Source organism: Myotis myotis, unplaced genomic scaffold (genome assembly GCF_014108235.1).
Source record: "Myotis myotis isolate mMyoMyo1 unplaced genomic scaffold, mMyoMyo1.p scaffold_m19_p_4, whole genome shotgun sequence".
In the NCBI taxonomy this organism is placed as follows: domain Eukaryota; kingdom Metazoa; phylum Chordata; class Mammalia; order Chiroptera; family Vespertilionidae; genus Myotis; species Myotis myotis.
Window position 1 is genome coordinate 125,345,138 of NW_023416346.1, and position 22,974 is coordinate 125,368,111.

The 22,974-nt window shown below is 37.8% G+C and overlaps 1 protein-coding gene across 2 annotated transcripts in view; it reads left to right on the forward strand.

Annotated features, from left to right (window-relative positions):
- Window positions 1-22,974, forward strand: part of ACE2 (angiotensin I converting enzyme 2) — a 41,165-nt gene that overhangs the window by 12,715 nt on the left and 5,476 nt on the right. Inside the window, exons 4-16 of one of the 2 annotated variants that reach the window (XM_036305841.1) lie at window positions 315-405; window positions 1,285-1,428; window positions 2,809-2,921; window positions 4,834-4,939; window positions 6,962-7,059; window positions 9,255-9,424; window positions 12,038-12,264; window positions 14,611-14,755; window positions 16,791-16,889; window positions 17,620-17,742; window positions 18,166-18,383; window positions 19,151-19,209; window positions 21,711-21,811. In XM_036305841.1, the coding sequence (XP_036161734.1) occupies window positions 315-405; window positions 1,285-1,428; window positions 2,809-2,921; window positions 4,834-4,939; window positions 6,962-7,059; window positions 9,255-9,424; window positions 12,038-12,264; window positions 14,611-14,755; window positions 16,791-16,889; window positions 17,620-17,742; window positions 18,166-18,383; window positions 19,151-19,209; window positions 21,711-21,811 (1,694 nt within the window). The remainder of the gene's footprint in view (window positions 1-314; window positions 406-1,284; window positions 1,429-2,808; window positions 2,922-4,833; window positions 4,940-6,961; window positions 7,060-9,254; window positions 9,425-12,037; window positions 12,265-14,610; window positions 14,756-16,790; window positions 16,890-17,619; window positions 17,743-18,165; window positions 18,384-19,150; window positions 19,210-21,710; window positions 21,812-22,974) is intronic. The other variant, XM_036305842.1, reaches the window with a different exon arrangement.

Sequence of the window (22,974 nt, forward strand, 5' to 3'; positions counted from 1 at the left end):
AATGCGGAATGTAACAACAATTGCACTTCGTGCATACGAAGGTGAGAAATGTTTTTTGGATGTTAGTAGATCTGTTCATTTTAATCACTTCACATATATTTATTACATGTTTATAAGGCTCTGTTGATAACTGATAGTGAGGAGATTTGACTGAGATATTCCTGCCCTACATAAAGGAAGATACTTGGCAAAGAAGTTGTGAATTGCTGTATTTGGAGTAATAAAAAAAATCACATGGCTAAAAGGACATCTTTACATTAGCCTTTTATTTTCCATATTTCTCATTTTAAGTGTTTATTATCTTTAATTTGCAGTTGAACACAATTCTAACTAAAATGAGCACCATCTACAGTACTGGAAAAGTTTGTAACCCAAATAATCCACAGGAGTGCTTCACACTTGCAGGTAAGCTATTAATTTTGAGCAGTGATTATGATATTCACTTTTTCCCCAAGTTTTAAAAATGAAATTGATGTTAGATAATGGCATTGTGCCTTTCACACGGATAATCCAAAGGTGAGAAGATTCCAAATATGTGATTCAGCACATAGACAAACTTAGCACTTAACAAAACTACATTTGTAAACTCTGTCACATTCAAGTAACTTAACTAAGTTAGCAGTTAAATGATGTCAGTGGTTTATTTTCTCCTCAAATATTTTGGAACTATAATAAGGATGAGGAAATTAGTGAATCATGATATTTCATTTTATAACTTTACTAGAGGCCCGGTGCACAAAAATTTGTGCACCTGGGGGGGTCCCTCAGCCCAGCCTGTGCCCTCTCGCAGTCTGGGACCCCTCGGTGGATGTCCACCTGCTGGCTTAGGGCCGTTCCCTGGGGGATCAGGTACAAGCTGGCAGTCAGACATCATTCTGGCAGCTCGGGAGCCCTTGGGGGATGTCCACTTGCCAGCGGGGAGCAGGCCTAAGCTGCAGTCGGACATCCTTAGCGCTGCTGAGGAGGCGGGAGAGGCTCCCACCACCACCGCTGTGCTGGCAGCCATCAGCCTGGCTTGTGGCTGAGCAGAGCGCCCCCTGTGGGAGCGCACTGACCACCAGGGGTCATCTCCTGCATTGAGCGTTTGCCCCCTGGTGATCAGTGTGTGTCATAGTGACCAGTCATTCTGCTGTTAGGGTCAATTTGCATATTACCCTTTTATTATATAGGATGACCTTATGTCTGCCAGCCTTAACTTTAATTCTTGAAAGTTCATGTAATTGTTTACACATACAAATTTTACAAATGCAAGTTTATTTCCCTTTGGGTGCTTTGCAATAACAGGCTTGGAAGACATAATGGAGAAGAGCAAAGATTACAATCAAAGGCTCTGGGTTTGGGAAGGCTGGAGGTCTGAGGTCGGCAAGCAGCTGAGGCCATTATATGAAGAATATGTGGACCTGAAAAATGAGATGGCAAGAGGAAACAGTAAGTTTGCTGGTCTGTGGAGGTCTTTGAGGCCATGTTGTGTTTTTTTTTCCTCATGGATTACCAAGGCTGCCCTTTGATATAAGGTATATCCCTAAATTAATGATCTTCTGCTGAATAATTCATGTTGCCTGTCTCAAAGAAGAAATTACTAGGAAATAAGGAAAGGTGAATTGACATTCTACAGTTAAAGAGCTCAAATACAGGGCCTCAAACAAATCAGTTGTCTGGGAAGGTGCCCCCAAGGTTCCTAAGGTTGTCTGGGGATTATGTAGGAATTCTATTTCTCAGAAAGAATGAGAAACAGAGACAGTCTCTCACCTAACTCCCATTTAGCTACAGTTTATTCTCAAAAGTTGTTTGTGTGTTTACCTCAGGGTGGTGTCACAGAAAGAAAAAAATCAGATTAATTTAGGCTGGAAACTCATTACTTTCTGCAGTTGTAATCATAACTCAAATCATGTGGTCATAAAAATCTTAACATGGGGAGGAATTCCCATCTTTCTTAACTTGCTCTCCTGCCTGGGTAATGAGCTGAAGCCATGGCATTATGGATAACTTTATTGGGATTGAGCAAGGAAGAATTTTTTCATCTGTGGTTTCCAGATATCTTTCACTGATACATAAACTCTTATTATCAAGCTGTAGGTAAGCTGGAGACAGTAACTTATCACCATATCCTTCCATCCAAATATTTATTTCTCTCCTCATCTTCCTGATCATTCATTGCCAATATGCCTGTAAAAATAAAAAATATTAATATACATTTGCAAACTTTATTAGCTAATAACCTAGCACAAGCTCATGTTTCCTGATGATGAGATACTACATAAAATGTACAGAGATGTACTGTTTAAACATATAATTTGAAAATAAATATAAGCCCACTGTGGCAATGACTAAGATGAGTTGTGTTGGATTTTAAAATATATGGCCTTGAACAAAATGGGAATTTAAAAATGCAGATGCAATCACATATTTTAAAGCTAAAGATGCAAACTGATCTATGGAGAGAGTAGAGACCCAGGGTTAGGAAAGTAGGAGTGTGCCTCTGCGCCTTACTAGTTGTGTGCAACCTTGGACAAATGATTTCATCATCTAAAAACAGGCTGTTAATCTGCACAGTGGGGATTATAATAATGTCAAATCTTGTAGAGTGTTTGAGTTTATTAGATGAGATAATGCAGTTAAATTTCTGGCACAGAGCAAGTGCTTAACAGACGTTAGCTAGTGTCATTATTCATCTACATTTCTTTGAGTTGATATTTAGAAGGGCAGTAAAAACTGTGACATATCTTTGGATTTTTTTAACCTCCAGGCAAGGCTAATACATATATATTGTGCTTTTACTCTTTCTTTCCCTTGTGTTCTTCTAAACAGATTACGAGGACTATGGGGATTATTGGAGAGGAGATTATGAAACAGAGGGGAAAGATGGCTATAACTATAGCCGCCACCAGTTGATTGAAGATGTGGAACGTATCTTTTTAGAGGTAACTAAGGAATTGTACCCAGAGACAGATGTAGGGCAGTGCACAGGAAGAAGGGAAAGTGACAAAAGGCATTCTGGTTTGTTCTAACACACTGGTCAGTCATTCCCAGGCCTCGTAGTTATGTAATATTGGAGCTTGAAAATATTTTAAAGAATAACAGGACAACTCCTACAGATGATCAGTATTTCTCTACTCCCCCTTGCTTTTCAACCACTAACCAGAAATTATCAACAGCAAGATTATAAGAAAGATTATAGGAAGGAGCAGTCTTTTAGAGTATGAGAAGGAATGGTCTTTGTGAGCTACCTAGGGCCAGCACTGTATTCCTCAGTTAGCAGAGCCTTTCTCAGGACAATTGGTACTATTGTTTCCTTATCTTTGACTAAGGAAGTCTTTATAGGAAAGAGAGAGTCTATGAGTCAGAGTACCCCATGGACACTTCTTAATGTCTCCCTCTTCCTTCATTTTGATCCCCACATCTCCTACTTATTTCTGTGCCTTCAAACTTCTTATGTGTAGTTATTCTGTCTATCCATAGTTGGGCAGAGCTATAAAAAAATGAAAGCAGGACAAATATACCCCCCCAAAATAAAGAGAAGTGGGCAAGATATTTTAATAATTACATCAAAGAAATGGCAAGTAAGCAAGTAAAGCATTATTAGGAAAATTAAAACTATAATTAAAAACTACTACACACCCACGAGAATAGCTGTAATTAAAAAAGACTAACAGCCTGGCCAGCATGGCTTAGTGGTTGAGTGTTGACCTATGAATCAGGAGGTCACTGTTTGATACCCAGTCAGAGCACATGCCTGGGTTGCAGCTCCATCCCCAGTGTGGGGCATGCAGGAGGCAGCCAATCAATGATTTTCTCTCATCATTGATGTTTCTCTCTCTCTCTCCCCCACTCCCTTCCTCTCTGAAATCAATAAAAAATATATTTAAAAAAGGACTGATAATACCAAGTATTGGTGAGGATATGAAGATACTGGAGCTCTCATACTCTGCTGACAGAGATGTCAAATGGCACAGTCACTTTGAAAAATAGTTTGACAACTTCTTAAACGTTAAACATACACTTACCATATGACTAAGTTATTCCACTCTTAGGTGTCTATATGAGAGAAATGAAAATGTATATCCATACAAAGACTTATACATGAATGTTCATGGAAGCATTATTAATAATAGCCCTAAATGGGAAACAACCTAGTCATCCCACAACTGGCGAATTTTATCCATGAGATTAAATGAAGCAGACTCTGATGTATTCATACAATGAAATGATACTCAGTAATAAAAAGGAATGAACTACTGATGCATGCAATAACATGGATGAACCTCAAAAACATTATGTTAAGTAAAAGGAGACAGACACAAAAGGTCATATACTATATAATTTCATTTATATGAAATGTCCAGAACAGGGAAAGCTATAGAGACAGAAGTCAGTTCAGTGACCTAGGGCTGAGGGTAGGAGTGGAATAAACTGCAAATGGGGGTAAGGAAATGTTCTAAAACTGGGTGGTGGTAATGGTTGCCCAACAATATAAATTTTCTAAAAATCATGAAACTAAACACTTAAAGGTGGATAAATTATGGTGTGTAAATGATATTTCAATTTAAAAACAAAGGAAGTAGGTAGCATCTTAGAAATGAATATTTTTGCATCTGCTTTCATTTTGGAACCTGTATTTCTCCAGGTGTGTTTACTGCTTTATGCAATGGAGCTAGTTATCATCAGCATCTGGAAAGAAGGAATACTTTCAAACTCTCCAGAACATTTGAGAGAAAAAGAAATTGAACTTTAGGGACATTCTACTTGTCTAAAGAAGCTTCTATTTTTAGTTTTGAGGATTGGAAATAAGAACCAGCTTCCCTTGGTCTTAAACTTTCTTCCTGGGCTTTTCAGATTAAACCATTATATGAACATCTTCATGCTTATGTCAGGGCAAAGTTGATGAATGCCTACCCTTCCCGTATCAGTCCGACCGGATACCTCCCTGCCCATTTGCTTGGTAAGAAACTCCACAAATTCTTCGTGTACTTTGCTCTATGTTATTTCCACTAATAGAGTTATTTTATGGAGTGAGGCCGAACATAAAACTTTGGAAAATTCTGTGAATGGAATTAGTAAAATCATAGAAATCATATTTTGAAAGCACTCTCTTCAATAGAAAAGTCATTTTAAAATAATTCTCTATTGCATTACTTTATTTTGTACATAAATAGTTATTATGTTGGCTATAATTCAAAGGATAAAGGGGTGATTTAAGACAACTAGAGAAGGAACTCCAAGTTCAAATGAGAGTGTAAATGGGGAAAAATAAGTCTCGTTATTCAAGTTGGTTGGCTAAGCTCTTGAGGTGAATTTGGGATCTTAGTATCATATTGTCATAGGAAAGAAGCTTGGTAGGCTGGAGGTAGTCAGCCATGAGAGAAATGCTTTGTAGAATTAAGGTATAGCCTGAGTTAAAGCTTCATAAGTTCATCCTTAACTGTAGCAATTACTTTTGCTGGAAAGTACTTGGTTTGGAATCATGTGAGTATGTATGAAGTCTTTATCATGAAGGAAGATGCCTAGCTTAGGAGAAAAATCAATCTTCCAAAAACCTTGGATCCTGCCACAGAGCCTTTGTAGACCATGCAAGATCTAGGTCCCTTTATTGAACCTGCTAATTCTCCTCCAGAGAGTGATTATCCTCCACTTCCCTCTCCATCACCCCAGAAGCTGAGGCCAAATAAAATACATGTGTTTGAAAAATTCATGTGATGTATACATAGTATTACTACTACAGCCAAGCTAATTTAGTGGCAGCCAATTCTTCTCCAAGGCCAAGCCTCGTTCAGCAGGGGAGAATATGGACAAAGGCCTTGTGGAGACTTTTTACTCTAAAGATATATATATTCTCTACAATGTCTTTGCCAGGCATTCTTTAGTAATTCAGTTTCTGCTTAAACCTGCCTGGTGTGATGTACTCAATATACTTTTGTGAGCATTAATGTTATCATCATGCCTACACTATTTCTTATTTTAAGTTAAATGTCCTACACAGAATTTTTTAACCATTCTTTAAAACATCACTTTTCTAATTGTTCTCCTTTGGATTAGCCATCCTTTGTTGATGTCACTCTTCAAATATCATGCTCAAAACTGAACAGTTATTTTAATGAGGTTTAACCAACATAGAGTAAAAATGGAACTGTGGCTTCCTTTGTTCTAGATACTTTGATTCTATTCATTTACGTTACGGTCACATTTGGGTTTTGGAAGCAATGTCATACTGTTTGTTGGGTCCTTTTTGGCCTGTATTTCAGCTTTATGTCACATATCACATATGTTTATAGTCAATAGATATATATTTCTTTAAAACATGAGTTCATTGGAGCATTCTTTGTGTAGTTAAGTTACTCTATTCCTTTGATGTCAGGATTCTGGTCCTGCTATTAGATTGACTTTTTCTAGATCCATCTTCCCTTTAAGGGTATGGCCTTGAAATGCATTTTAACATTTATTTGAGATGTTTGAAAAATTACCCAGTTAAGTGTATTACTATATTATAGGAATAAAAGTGAAACTTAATAACTAATTACTAGAGGTTGCTAAGTGATGATCCTGTATGATCTTTCTTGAATCCAAAAGTAGGGATTACTAATAGTTTGTAGTATTTTGCCCCTTGGATGGTGAATTCAATAAATGTGCTTCTAATCTATATTAGCTATGATGTTCCACATATTTAATAAATTGTGCCTTTTAAACCTTAAATGGGTGAAACTGAGATGATTCCCTAACAAGTTTTGCCTAACTACAAAATCTCCTGCCATTTTAACCTTTTAGAGGAGATAGAAAAAGAAGGGAGTTTTGAAACTAAAATAAACGAAGAGAAAAAGAGATAGTGAAAAGGAAGCACAGAAACCAGAATAAATGTAGAATACCATGTGGCCTGTTTATCAATTTCACCTCATGCACTATGTAAATATCAGTTCTATACTTCTGCTGTCCTTTTTGTGTATTAACAAAATCTTTTTTTTTTAAATAGGTGATATGTGGGGCAGATTTTGGACAAATCTGTACAATCTGACAGTCCCCTTTGAACAGAAACCAAACATAGATGTTACTGGTGCAATGGTGGAACAGGTAGGAAGAAGAGGCCTTGAAAATAAAATCTGAATCCTTATTTCATTTCTTTTTAGGCTATCTTTCTCTTCTAGCTGTTGTATATGAAACTATATGTATAAATAAAAATTTCAAGCTAATTAAATGTAGCTAATTAAATTCCTTAGCTATTTCTTCATGGAAAAGTGGTTTACAATTTCAATTACATCAAATACCTTGAATAACAGGTAGGGTTTTGATCTTACTGAGAGATATTAAAAATGGAGAGGACCTAAGTTTTCCATTAAATAGTGAGATGTGGAATTATCAACTGACTGGCCACACTCTTTCCAAAGTTAGTCATTACTAAGCAATCAGTCAGTAATCTCTATGAATAATGGAAAAAGAACATCATTAGATGATTTTTGCATATTTAAAATTTATTATTAAAATATTTCAAGAGTATTTAAAATAATTTTTTTAAATTACCTTTCTTTTGCCATTTTGGTATAATTGTTTAAATTCTTTGTGTTCCCTTTTATTGATGACATTATAATATATTATTCAATTCAGATAATAGTCTACATTTCTGGGTAGAATTCATAGTCATACTTCTATTGGCTGTGTAAAATTTCTTCAGATAGTTGCACCATAATTTATATTTTAGGTATTGCTGGACTTTTTTGCTTGTTAATAATTTTAAATCTGTAAGCAGCAATGCAATGAACATGTTCACCTACATAACATACTCCCCATACTCCTCGGAAAAGTCCACAGCTGAATAAAAACGTGAAGTTGTTAGGGTCTCCAGACTCCTGCGGCTGTTCTAACCCTACTTTATAGTTGAGCAGTAGCAGAGGCCTATCTTTATGTCACCCCTTAGCCTGTCTACAGTGTTTTTACACCCACCATATCTCCTAAAGTTACCTTTACAGTAAATCTCTGAGACTATCAGGACAGGTATTGTGATAGTTCCAAGTTGTAGCTGAGAAAACTGAGACTCAGGTAAATGACTTGCTAAAGTAAAAAAGACAGTCAGTGACAAGTGAAGTATGAACTCAGAGCTCCTAATATTTCCAGTGTAGATTTCTATTTATCCATTCTTTATTTAACAGATGTTAATTGTTCTTACTAGTCTACACTGTTTTGGTATACATTCATTCTGTTCAATAATGCCTTGCTCAAAACCAGTATTGGCTGATATTAAGGAGTAGTAGGTCAATAATTTTAAAAAGCCATAGTGTCATATCCTGTTTCATATCCCCAGGGCTGACATAGGAGAAAAACCAGACTTCACTGGTCTTCAAGATCAGAGGAAATTTTCTGTGTCACTAGAAGTGATTCATGAAGCATATGCCGATTATACAAACTTAGTTTGCCTGATGTGGGCCTTATCTTCAAAGAAGTGTTAGCTCCAGGGATACTGGTTCCCAGAAGAGTTTGTTGGATGGGCGACATCTACTGCTGCCTGTGTCTGATTCCAGAAGTCTCTGAAGTTTAGATTCCCATACAGACTATAAAGCCAATGCCCAACTACATATTGGCTATTGGGTCACATGTGGGCCTTTTTGGTTCCAAAAGCCCATGACTTCATGTCCACCTTACTGTTTATGTCTTTCACTGAGCCTAATACCAAGGCCTTATTCCTTGAAGGAGCTCAATCAGTGATTGTTTGAGTTAAATAGTTTTTAGCAAAGAGGTCATTGTTGTTTCTGTTATACTTGGAATATAAAGAATAAAGGCAAAAATACATCACACATAATGTCACCCAGTCTATGAATATTTTTGTGCATTTCTTCATTAAGGTTATGTACTATATAAGTGGTTTACATATTCTACTTTTCACTTACTAATTTATTATATTTTCAATTTCACAATGTCATAATTATTTATTTAACCATTCTAGTGGTTATTTCCATTTTTCCTTATTAAAAACCATTTTACATGTTGTATACCTTAAATTTACACAGTTATATGTCAACTATTTTTTAATTTACAACAATATAAACAACAAATCAGTTTAAATTTAATTCTTTGACCTAATTTCTGAGAAGTTCCTAGGTTAGTTCTCTAGAGACAGGATTACTGAGACAAAGAGTATAAATACTTGGAAAATTGTCCATGCATGATGCCAAATTGCCCTCCAGAAAGGTTATGCCTATGTACATATCCAACAGAAAGAATGCTGTTGTTTTAACGCTAGAATTAAATGCTGTTTTTTTTTTCTTCTTTTTCAGTCCTGGGATGCAGAGAAGATATTCAAGGAGGCTGAGAAGTTCTATATATCTGTTGGACTTCCTAGTATGACTCCAGGATTCTGGAATAACTCCATGCTAACTGAGCCAGGCGATGGCCGGAAAGTGGTCTGCCACCCCACAGCTTGGGACCTAGGGAAGGGCGACTTCAGGTAGGTAGGCTGATATACAAATGGGAGACAATGGAGGCATGGAAAAAGATGAATTTAGATTCCTGCTCTGCTTCTCCGAGCACAGAAGAGATGAATGAACTTCCCTTTAACGAAAGCTTGGAGTCCATGAGAGTACAACTTGGCTTTTCCAGGAAAAGGGGATTGTCAGCAGCCCCTAACTTGAACCTTTAGACAATTTGCCTCATTTGAAATAATATGCACCCATTAGAGTTGCATGGTTATGGATATGGTGGTGCCCCCATTATGAAAGTTTTGGTGGTAAGATTTATGGAAGGTGGAGGTGTGAATCAGGCATTGGTCCTCCCCTCCATGTGAGTGAGACAGGACAGGTGAATAAATAAGCTAGGATAAAAGAAAGTGGTACATGTCTTAAGAGAAACTGAGACAACTCAATGGGGGAATTGGAAGAGAACTGACCACACCTGGAATAGCATGTAGGATAAGACAGGGCTTCTCAGGTGGCATTTGAATTAGGCTTGAAAGACAGGAAGCGTTCAGACAGACAGACAGAGCTGGGAGGAGTACACTGGGCTGGCAGAATAGCAGGATTAAATGCAGAGACGCAGGACCTGGCATTGTGTCCTGATATCAGCACATTTAGACTAGAATAAAGGGCCTGTGAAGAGGTTCTGTGTGATAGGGCATAATGAGCACAGGCTTTTGAATTCCAGGTGCCACTTAATGGCTGGGCAACCTTGGGCAAGATATTTAACCTTCTTGGGTTTCAGTTTCCTTATGTATAAAATGGAATAGTAATTCACAGTTTGCAGGTTTGTGAGTGTCTTAGGCTGGATTCCCTATCTTGAAATGAAGATTCCTGTACAAGTGCTGCATCGAGGGAAAGCTCTCAGGCAAAGGGGAGTGAAGGAAGTTGAGTGGGGGGCTGGAGAAGGATCTAAGTAAGGATGTGGTCTCATCTGGAGACTTGCTTCAGCCTCATCCCACAGGGCTCTCTGGAGAGTGATTTGGACCTGAGTTGGTCATACCTTGAAACAAGGTGTATGTAACGAACAAATATGTACTTTCATATTAGTCACTCATTGACTGTGGACTGCCTGAGTGAGGGAGGGGGACATAACCTCCTGGTTGAGGCACCTCACATTTAGCCAAAAACAGTGAAGAAGGAAGTAGCTATTGGCTGTTAAGGGCTATGCCTCAGGCAACTGGAAGATGGGTGGATGCGCTTGGTAAAGTAGATCTGGGCAGGAACCCAGCAGAATCCACTAGAGTGGCAGTTGGCACTACTGTTCTATAAAGACTCAAATAGTAAATAATTTAGGTTTTGCAGGTCTCTGTTGCAACCTCTTAGCATGACAATAGCCCTAGGTAACACATAAACATATGAGTGTGGCTGTGTGCCAATAAAACCTTTTTATCAAAACAGGTGGTCAGCCTCAGTCCATAATTTACTGGCTCCAGTACTAGAGTGAGGCTTAAATATAAGTATACATAAGTTTTCTAGCACAGGAACTTACATACAGTAGACTTTATATATATAGTAACTATTCTTATAATTGTTTTAAAAGAGAATGGAAAATAACCAAGTTAGAAAATTAGGTTATGTTGGGGTATATAAAGAAGGTTGAGTGTATTCTTAAGCAGTGGGGAGTCCAAAGGGTATTTATCAGGGAGATGATATGGTTAGAGTGGTAGAAGAAAAATTAATTTTGGAATCTACTGAAATATGACCCCCCACCCTACATTTACCGGAATGAAATTGCTCCCCCTACAGTCACCTGAATGAAAATTGCTGTTGCCAAGTTGAAAAGAACCACTACCTAATGGCCACATGCAGTCCTTATTTCATTGGGCCACAGCAGCATTAGATAACATTTACAAATTGTCTTTGAAATGCTATTTTTCATTGTCATCCTCTGCTGGACTTATTTGACTCCTCTCCCTAACTCCTTTGAGCCATCTTCATCTCCCCACTCTACATACTGGGACCTCCTAGGACTTTGCTTTGGCCCTCCTTTTCTTGCCATTCTACCTATACCTGCTTCATGGGCCACCACACGCACTCCTGGACTTACAAGCTAATTATTCCAAACTAACAATTTCCAGCCCCTTCTCCTACTACTTCACTATTCTGACTATACCAAACTGCTTGCAGTGTCCTGAATGGCATTTTTTTTCTTAAGCCTTTCTTACTGAGCACCTCCAGGAATGTCATCCTCTTGTCCCTCCCTGCCATCTACCTGCAAACTTCTGCATGCTGATCAAGGTCCAGAAACTCATTGCATCTTCAGTTATTCCCTTCTTGGTACTTCTAGGACATTCACTCATTGTTATGCCCCAAACCATACCTACTGATCACTTACAGAGTACTTGTCTCAGAGATTTTGTAGTAGAGGACTCTGCTTATTTTTATTTCTGTTAGCCTGTGAACAAGAGAACAGGATTCAACCCTGCCCATCACTTTATATTCAGCACCTAGCATAGTTTCTAGGACCTAAAAGGTAGGTCCTCAAGATTCACTGGTGAATGAATCTTGGAAAGATGATCCACGCTACCAAAATCCTATACAACTCTACTGTGATGATTAAATGAAACTCAATGAGATTCATTTTAATCTTGTCCATTTATGTGCAGGATCAAGATGTGCACAAAGGTGACAATGGATGACTTCCTGACAGCCCATCATGAGATGGGACACATCCAGTATGACATGGCATATGCCACACAACCCTACCTACTAAGAAATGGAGCAAATGAAGGATTTCATGAAGCTGTTGGGGAAGTCATGTCACTTTCTGTAGCTACACCTAAGCATTTGAAAGTCATGGGTCTTCTGCCACCTGATTTTTCTGAAGACAGTGGTATAGACATTTTTTCATGCCTTGTTTGATGGATTCTTTAGTTTGATGTGGGGAAAAATATTTATTATCATGCATAGGATATATTTAATTTTTCCACATAAAGTATAAGGTATTTATGGGTAACTAGAAATTGCTACTTGTAAAAAATAAGTATTTATCATGACGTGCCAATTTGTGGTTTTGTATCTTTGAAGAGGGCATAAGAGGCAACTGAACGAATGGTCTTGGGGCTCTAAGAAACATCTAACAAGATATTTTTAAACATCTAAAACAGGCCCACATAATGGAAATGACTTATCCAAGGTCACCTGGCTAATTAATGTTAGAGTTCTGACTAGATCCTTCTGGTTCTAGGTAAAAACTTCCCAAAATGTTAGAGGGAACAGATTCTAAAAACTGTTTTGCAGAAGAAGCAAACTGAAGATGAGAGGGAAAGTGAAGCAAACTGAAGATGAGAGGGAAAGTAACCAGCCCAAGGTCAAAAAGCAACGTGGCTAAACCAAACCCAGGGCCCCAATCTAAAGCTTTTCCTATCATATTATGCAAAGTAAATGATAACTTGAAATTTGGGAGTTCTTAAAGAACAGGTGGTGGAATATCATGATTGGAAAGGACAGAAATGTTTTGTTTATCTGCAGGAAGCATAAATTTGCCCCTGTAACATCCCTTCAGATCCACGCTCTTTTTCAACATCTTTGCTTAAGGTAGCCTGTTTGTCTTTGGATAGCTTAGACTTGATAGAATACGACAAAAGTTCACAATATCCAGATTCTTCAGTGAGGATGCCATGGCTTTTGATTCTTCTTTGTAAAAGAAGGACACTTAGAGCCAAATATATTCTTCTCTTTTGAGTATTTCTGTCCCCTTAGTTATTTGATACATAAATATCAGCTCTGCTGGTTGGAAGGTTTGGTCAATGAGGTCAAGGTCACAAGCTCCATTCTTGTGTGGGCAATTCACTTTGCCTTGATTTCTAGCTCTAGACCTTAGTGATCTCATGAGAACCTGGGATTAGGTCAGTGTAAAGCCATCATCATGTCTGAAAAAGTCACTACTATAAGCAGACCCAGTAGGTAGTAGATGAGCAGCAGCATCCTCCCATGAAGGGAACAATAAACGAAAGGGAGTTCACAATAACCACACCTGTTTTCTAATTTTAAAATATCATTATCAAGTCAGTTAATAGACAACTATTTGTTTTATCATTAAAAAATATTCCCTGACAGCAGGAAAAGATGGTTGAATCACAAAGACAGTACTAAACATGGTTAAACCACTTATTTGAAAAACTCCTTTTCTTGGTTCTGCCCTGATTGGTAAATGATGTTAAACAAATAAGTTCCTTTATTCTCTTTTTCCCTCCATTTCTTCTTCCAAAAATATTTATTGAGCACATACTATGTACAAGGCATATTTATAGACACTAGAGTTAGATTGGTGTGACAAATAGATAATATTCTCCTGGTTACATTTCAGTAAGCTTCATTTGTACACTGGAGTGAACTCTACTGCCTTTTTATATCACTAATAAAGGATAAATGAAATAACATAATTTCTTAAAGCATTTTAAACTTAGGTAAGGAAAATATCAGTACATTTAAAGAACATTGTACTTCTGATTATCCAAGAGATGGTTAAGGGAGGTTCTTGTTTGTTTTACTTCCTGGTTTACTGGCTTTTGGCCTCCTTTGTTTATTATGTGTTTATTTAACAAAGACACAGAGTGCATCATGTAGCAAACACCAGGCTAGATGCAGGGGTGGGGAGCATCCAGCCCGGGGTCTGTGTAAGGCCTTCAAAATCATTTGGTCTGGTCTTGCCAGGGCAACCGTAGGCAGGACTCAAAATTCAATAAATCTAGGAGCTTTTTTCATGGCAACATAAATTTATATTAAGTGAATTATATTAAGCGAATGATGTTATAAATATCCAAATGCCCCTTGGCAGAAAAAGATTCTTCACCCCTGATATACACTCTTGAATGAAACATCACCAGTCACTGCCTTCGTGGAACTTACAAAAAATAAACAGTATGACTGGAAAAATAGATGAAATAGCTTTATCTCTGATAACAGATATTTAAGGAAGGCAATTGAAACTAATAAAAAATGAGGATTAGGGGTTACTTGTGGGTTTATCTTATCTGTTCTATCCAAGACTTCACTCCAAATCCCTTAGGTGAGAAAATTAATATATACATATTATGTCCACTGTGAATATTTTTCATGTAATCATCCTTATAGTAAGTGTATCTTGAGGAATATTTTGAGGTTAGGAAATTAGCCAACACAAAACACCTACTGTCATCCTCATTTTAATATTTACCCTTTTCCATTTTACTTTCAGAAACAGAAATAAACTTCCTACTCAAACAAGCACTTAATATTGTTGGAACTCTACCATTCACTTACATGTTAGAAAAGTGGAGGTGGATGGTCTTTAAGGGTGAAATTCCTAAAGAGCAGTGGATGAAAAAGTGGTGGGAGATGAAGTAAGTCAATGAATGTGCAATCAGTAAAATGTTTTCTCATAAGTTTGCTGTTTATTTTAAAGCGCTTGACTGGTAATTTGCTTGATCATACATCTTTAAGGGCTGCTTTTCTTTCCCTGTCTCACTTCCTCACTCCTTTGCCAATGTTTCCTAGGGTCATTTCTCAGGACCTTGTCTCAGGGTCTGCTTCTGTGATAACTCAATCTAAAACAACTAGGATTGGATTTCAAAATAACTTGGATTTCAACAGTTAAATCTTGCAATATGCTGAGGCAGGGCTAAATATGTGAAAATGAGAGAGAAGTGCATTTGGGCTAGGGACTGCCATCACCAGACACCATACACACACACACACACACACACACACACACACACACACACACACACCAACACTACTACTACCACAACACATGAACTTCTTCTATTTTTTTAAGTCTTTATTTGGGTGCCCTCTCCTCAGATAAATGTGTTTTGGCTCTGCCTCCCACCCAGGCAGGACCAGGTGATACAACTTCTTACACTGTCTTCTTCAGTGTTTCGTCACCCATTAAACTGTGATATTATTTAGGAAGTGATCAATTTATTCATTATATTTATTCTTTTAAACAAAAATATCAATTCTACATTTTAGGTAAAGCCCTGGGGATCTAATGCTTATCATTCCAGATATTATCCTTGACTTGAAAGAACTTTAGTTTATGAAGAGATGTGGAAAATGAAACTACTGCAACATGTTGTATTGTGATGGGAAGAAATGGGGATCCATGAGCAGCCAAGTGGGGCTCCAAGGCCAAGTCTGATAGGTCAAATGAGGAGAGGCATCCAAATTGAGCTCTGAGAAAGCTGCAGGAGTTAACCATGTGTGTGTAGAGGGAAACAGAAAGAATTCCAAGCCAATGAGAGCCTGGCACATTTGGGCAACAGATAATGATTCCTTTCAATAGTTTCAGCACTACATTATTTATCACTGTTTCTCAAGTGCTTTGCATAGCGCCTGGCACATGCAGATATGAAATAAATGGGTTTTGGATAAAAAATTACAAAAGAAGACAGAAAGGAAAGGAGGGAGGGAAGGAAGGAGGGAAGGGCAGAAGGAAGGAAAGAGGAAAAGAAGGTTCAATGTGCTGCCAGTTGGGTGGGGGAAACATGGGACAGGCCTCAAAGAAAGGGACATTTGAATTAGCCTTGAAAAATAAGTAAGATTTCAACTTTACAAAATTCTGTCTGCACATAAACTGTGGTGCCAGAGGGGAATTATTAGGACTTTCACTGTATGTCTTAGGCCATGCAATGCACTTTATTAAATCGGTATTTTGAAGATACAGTTATTTTTTTTTTAAATATATTTTATTGATTTTTTACAGAGAGGAAAGGAGAGAGATAGAGAGTTAGAAACATCGATGAGAGAGAAACATCGATCAGCTGCCTCCTGCACATCTCCTACTGGGGATGTGCCCGCAACCCAGGTACATGCCCTTGACCGGAATCGAACCTGGGACCTTTCAGTCCGCAGGCCGACGCTCTATCCACTGAGCCAAACCGGTTTTGGCCAGTTATTTTCTTATGGTATAGTTTGGCTGAATTAAAAAAGGGGAAGAGATAACTACATAATAGTCTGTAGTCTGTCATTTTTGGCATGGTTTCTATTTCACCTGACAACCAATCCTATATAATAAAAGCCTAATATGCAAATTGACCAAAAGGCGGAATGACCGGTGGAACGACCAGTCACTATGACACACACTGACCACCAGGGGGAAGGTGCTCAATGCAGGAGCTTCCCCAGCCCCCAGGCCTCAGGCCAGTCAAGGCAGGTGCCAACGAGGGCCTCCTGATCGCCCCGCCAGTCATCCCACAGATTGGCCCTGATCGTCGGCCAGGCCTACGGACCCTACCTGTGCATGAATTTCATGCACTGGGCCTCTAGTTATAGTATAAATACCATTGGCTGATGAAAATGCACTAATTGAACCCAACTGTACCTCCTCATAGTGGGTGACCCAGAGCTAATATATCTTCTTTTTTCCTCCCAAAGGCGAGAAATAGTCGGAGTGATGGAACCTCTGCCCCATGATGAAACATATTGTGACCCCGCATCTCTGTTCCATGTTGCTAATGATTACTCATTTATCCGGTAAAGTATAGTTTCTCCTCACTGTTTAACTAGTAAGGTTTGTGGACAGCTGTTCTAATGGCAGATAAATAGGGATCTATTAAGCAAAGGCTATAATTTTTCTTTCTATCTCCACCTACTTTCCAGCCCCCAAAACCTCAAAATAGATGATGAATTTCCATTCAATTTAACTCAACACAATTTATTGGGTTAAATAAAACTGTTTGAATCTTTTCTCTCCCATCAAGGAATTTATAGTATCCTTATCCTTGAGATAAAAATAAAAAAAAGTGTTTTTGTTTATCTTATTGTTACTGGCAGAGTTCAGAGTGATTGTAATAGAAAGACCATTTTTAACATGAAGTGCAAAAACCTATGTTCTGCACCTATTAGCCCCAGACTTGAATTTGCTGAGCCTCAGTTTATTTATACAGAGGAAATAATATTATTGACCTGCTGTAAGGACTGATTGGTATCATTTATATGAGAAAGAGCTATCCATCTGTAAAACACAATACAAATGTGAGCTAACATTTAACAAAATAATACTGCCTTTTTATCAGCTGATACAGAAATGCATGTAGGTTATGATGAGTCTATAAGGGTTCATGTTTGGGTCTTTCTGGAGCAAGAGGTTCGATAAGTATCTCTTTGATTACTAGGGCCTCAGAATTTAAATATATGCCTCAATCTATGACTTTATCATAGTAACTAAACATGGGCCTGCTTGTTTTCTTTGTCTCTTTTACAGTTATTTCACAAGGACCATTTTTGAATTCCAGTTTCAAGAAGCCCTCTGTCAAATAGCTAAACATCAAGGTCCCCTTCATAAATGTGATATCTCAAATTCCAAAGAAGCTGGGAATAAGCTGCTGTAAGAAATGCTTCAAAATGTTGAACTTCTCCTACTATCCAAAATTACTCATTTCAACGCCTATGTCTATGTTTAACTTTGATTTCTTTTGTCTAAAAAGAAAAATTTTGGCCTCAAAATGTCCTCATCCACTAATTAAATGTTTGTTTTGTGGTCATATGGGAACTTAGACCATGTGATGGCTGGACAGGCCACCTCCTTTCTCCATGTCAGTACTACAGAGTTCCGTTTGTAGTAATTAGAAAGGAGAAGAGATTGAAGGATAAATACATCTATTAACATGCCTTATTTTCTTATCTGCCAGGAGCAAACTTACCCAAGCCAAAGAGGAGAAACCATAGATCATACATGTAAATATATGTACACCTGAAATCCCTCAAAAGGCCCTGAACTTATCCTGCCCCCCTTTTTTTTCCCATGTAGTGAAATGCTGAAACTTGGAAAATCAGAACCCTGGACCTTAGCACTGGAAAAGATTGTAGGAACAAAGAAAATGGATGCAAAACCACTGCTCAACTACTTTGAGCCTTTGTTTACCTGGCTGAAAGAGCAGAATGGGAATTCTGTGGGATGGAACTCTGGTAATTCTGTGGAATCGCGCTCTGGGAATTCTGTGGGATGGTTCTCTGACTGGAGTCCATGTGAGTTTACTGAGTTGACACATTTCAAATCCCTCCCTCTCTGCTTCGCCTAGTCTTCTCTGGCCCCAAACTACCCCTCCTCCTGGTTTGTTAGCCTGATATTTAAAATAAAAGAGTATAACATCCCCAAACCCACTGTACTCAAATCTTACTCTTCAAAGACAATAAAACTTAATCATGGTTTTTAGTAAAGAAATTATCAATATTTATATCATTATATCTGCAGAGCCAAGTAATATACTATTTTATATCTTTTATTTTGTGGCTTTTGGTGATAAAAGGAGGTGCAAGAGTAAGCAGAAGTGCATGTCTAAAACTGGCCAATAAAGAAATAACAAGATAAATAAATTGTTTAGAAAGATAAAAGTAATTGCCAGAAAAAAAGTTAACTCAAGAAAGAAGACAGCATCCAGAAAGCAGTAGATTCAACCCAGAAAAGCAGCAAAGGGATGAAAAGAATATTTGATATATTGGAATAGTTTGTATCTTCTCTCCACCCCCAGCTGCACCCGAATCGCAAGCCTCTCTGGGATTCTCTGGGACTTTTGAGGTCTGCACTGCCTCTGTGTACAAATTAGGCCATGACTTCCTGACCCTTGAGAAAGCACTTACCACTCCTCCATTACTTCTCATTTTCCAAAAGTGTGTTTAGGTCTCTTTTAAAATTCAATTACTATCATTTTAATGGGATTTGGGGAGGGGAAGGAAATAAACACACATGGTCAACCTGTCATGTGTAATAACAGCTGTGATTTCTCTTTAATCAGATGTTGAGCAAAGCATTAAAGTGAGGATAAGCCTGAAATCAGCTCTTGGAGAAAAAGCAGTGAGTATTCTGGGCACTTTCAGTGTATGCCCTTAAGTAGGACACAATAACACAATCAGCCCATTCCAGTGGGGTCTAAAAGATGAGTGCCCACATGGTTCTCTTAGGAACTACAAGTCCCCAATTCTGGCCTTTGGCTTTTGTTTATTTACTTTCAGTAACACATTCCTTATTGGATTGGCTATGTCTACTTTTTCCTTGAAGGTGTTATGAAGACCAATGAGAAAGCATCCAAACTTAAATATCAAATACCCATCCTTACAATTCACTCTTATCATCATTACTTGTGTTTGAGGGAGAAAACATAGTTATATTTTGAAAGATTGTTTGTTTTTAGAAGTAATGCAGGGAGCTTTGCTTTGCTTCGTTTTATTCAATCATCTATATCCTGGAAATGTGTTAAAAATGCAGAATCTTAGGCCCCCGCCCTGGACCTGACTATTCAGAACCTGCATTTGAACAAACCTCCAGGTCATTTGTAAACACAATAAAGACTGGGGCGCTCTGATTTAGAACACCGTTTCTCAAGCCTGGCTGTACACTGGAGTCATATGGAATGTCTTAAAAATATTAATGCTTGAGTCCCGCTCCCAGAGATTCTGACTTAATTGCTCTGGAGTGTGGCATCAAGAGTTGGGCATCAAGTGTTTTGAAAGCTTCCCAGGTGATTTTGATAACAGCAAAGTTGGAGAAGCACTGATGTAGAGATGCATTTTGGGATACCAAAATGTTTTACAGAAAATCATATTACTTACACCCTCTTGTGAATTACTTTAATCAGCTAGTGCTTTCTTCTCAACACTGTTTCAGGTTATCTAGTCTGAAAAAGTAGTGGCTTTGGTTGGGGAAGAGGAGAATGTTGTCTCAGGCAGATGGGAATCAAAGGACTGGGTGGGGGCATGGCACCCTGAAGCTTCTGCAAGATTAGAGAATAATCTGGGACTATTGGACAAAACAATCCAAGGTGCTATAGTAAATTGTTATTTGCACTGGATAGATCCAAAGATTGCATTTCCATTCCCTTACTTTTCCTGGGAAGTTAAATATTATCAAAGACTCCACATTTGTTGTAGTATATTTTTCATAAATAAGACATCTGAATGTAAGTAACATAGTAGGAGTGAAACTGAACATTTTAAAAAGTAATAATAAAAATGGAGATGAATCACTTCCCAAGCCTTAAAAGACACACTTCCTATTTCTTATCATTGGGATTCTTTCTCTGTCTTGCATTATTAGTTCTCCATTGACCTAATAAATTTTAATCACTTTAAAGTATCCTGCATATCAGGTTCCTTTCCAATTATTTTCTTTTTTTCTTAACTTTTGTCTCATGTGCCCTTTCCATACACTGAGGGATTGTTAAATACTGAATACTATTGCCTTCAGAGGGTTTGAACATTCTAAGGCTGATTCACTGAGCAAATAGCTCTTCTGATGAGACCAGAATTATACTTCCAGCACGTCTACTGCACATCTGGGCTGGAATGTCTGTCCAACTCAAGCTATTTCATGGCAAAGTTTAATTGGATCTTTTGAGAACTCATCCTTTTTACCAAAGAACTTATATGCATACATGCATAATCCACACACATAGACAAAATTGTGGGATGAAGACCTGGGGAGGTGGCTGAAGCAGCGTGGAGAGGTCAGTGGGGGAGGAGGAGAAGGGGACATCTGTAATACTTTTATCAATAAAAACAAACTAAAAAATATAGAAATAGTAACCAGAATATTATTAGTAGTAAATATTAATAATGTTATTACTATTAAAACAACTTTTTCCAGAACTTGAGTGATATCAAACTGAAACTAATGTAACAGTTCTTTTGTGAAATCTTATAATTGTTTTTCTTAAAAGAGAAAGGACAGATGCAAAATTTGTGCTGCTCATTAATCTCTACTGCCAGCTGCTGGAGGAAAGAGTGAATATCTTTTCTCTTGTAACTAGTTTTTCATAGACTATGAAAATACACAAGATATTTGCTTAGCACTGAAAAGAACAAATTACATTGTTTATAGAATTATTTTTCCCTTGAATCTCAAGTTGTTTTCTTTTACACTATACATATTTGAGAACTTGCTATAAAATAGTAATTCTCTGCATACTTGTCTACAATATATGGACATTTAACCAAAACCCATAACTTGCATGACTCCTGTCTATAAGCCTGCCCTCAGAGTGTTTATTTCATGTTACATGAAACTAACGTTAAAGAATCAGCGAACTTGGTGGTTCTTAAAGTGTGGTTGCCTGACCAGCAGCATCAGTACCATCTGGGAACTTGTTAAAGATACAACTCTGAGGGTGGGGCTCAGTATGCAATGTTTTAACAAGGACTCCAGGTGATGCTGCTCACCCTCAAATGAAAGGTCACTGACTTACTGAATAACAAGAATCTTTGGAATATTAGCAAATTTGAAAATAATACTTGTGTACTATCAAGCCTTGCATGCATACTATGATCCCTACTGAGCAGTGTTCTCTTTTGAATTTGCAGTATAAATGGAATGACAATGAAATGTACTTGTTCCAGTCATCAGTTGCATATGCCATGAGAGAGTATTTTTTAGAAAAGAAAAACCAGACAATTCTTTTTGGGTGAGTTCATTTGCTGTGCTTTCAAGTTATTCCAACTAGTACTTCCCTCATTCTTGGGTCTGAGGAGATAATTATGTTTTATCTTTTATTCAAGTGAAATTAAGAAAATCCTCCTAATAACTTTTAAACTTCTTTTATATCCTAGAATGTGGGCCATTGTATTTACAGAACTGTGATTTGGTTGACTTGCAGATTGCAAAAGTATTGTTCTTATTAAACGCCTTCTCTTCTCACTTCCAATTCCCTCCCCTTCCCTCTTCTCTTCTTTTTTCCTCTCCTCTTCCCTCCCCCAGATGCTCTCATGTACCCTCAACACTGAAAGAAAAAGGTATAAACCTCCCTTCACTGAGCTAGTATTCTAATGGCCATATATATATATATATATATATATATATATATATATATATATATATATATATATAGTGTGTGTGTGTGTGTGTGTGTTATAGACAATCAACAAAGTATATAAGAGAAATAAAATAGAATTAGATAATGATAAATGCTAGGGAGAAAATTATAATAGGAAAGGGGGTAGGGAGTGTGGTGTGTATGTGTGTGAGTGTATAGAGTTTAATTTTATGTAAAATGGTCAGAAAAGGCCTCATTAACATTTGAGCAAACATCTGAAGTAGGAGAGAGAGTCAGTAATACAGACAATGTTTCAGTCAGGGAAAGTACCAGTTGGAAAGATTCTGAGGAACAGATATCCTTCACCTGTTGAAGAAATAGCACGGAGTCCAGTGTGGCTGGAGCAGTGTGAGCTAATAGAAGACAAGTAGGAGGCACTGTGGTTAGGGTGGTATTGGGACATGTGGGTTGGAAGGGGAGAAGAAAGTTCATGTGGGCCTCACAAGCCATTCTGAGGACTTCAGCTTTTATTTTGAGTTAGAAGGCCAACAAGCTACATGATTTGCTTCAGATTTTATTAGGATCACGCTGGCAGATTTTATTGAGAACACATTGTACTGTAAACCCCACGCCTCACCCACATCCATAGGTGTAACATGACAGTTCTGTTGAGTGGGGCAAGATTGCAATGATGTAAACACACCACCTCTGTCCATGTTACTAAGCTGTTGCTGCCCACCATATTGGTCATCATAATCCCAAGTCACCAATGATTCCTCACTGATTCTTCTGGTGCTTTTAGTTTGGATTTTTCT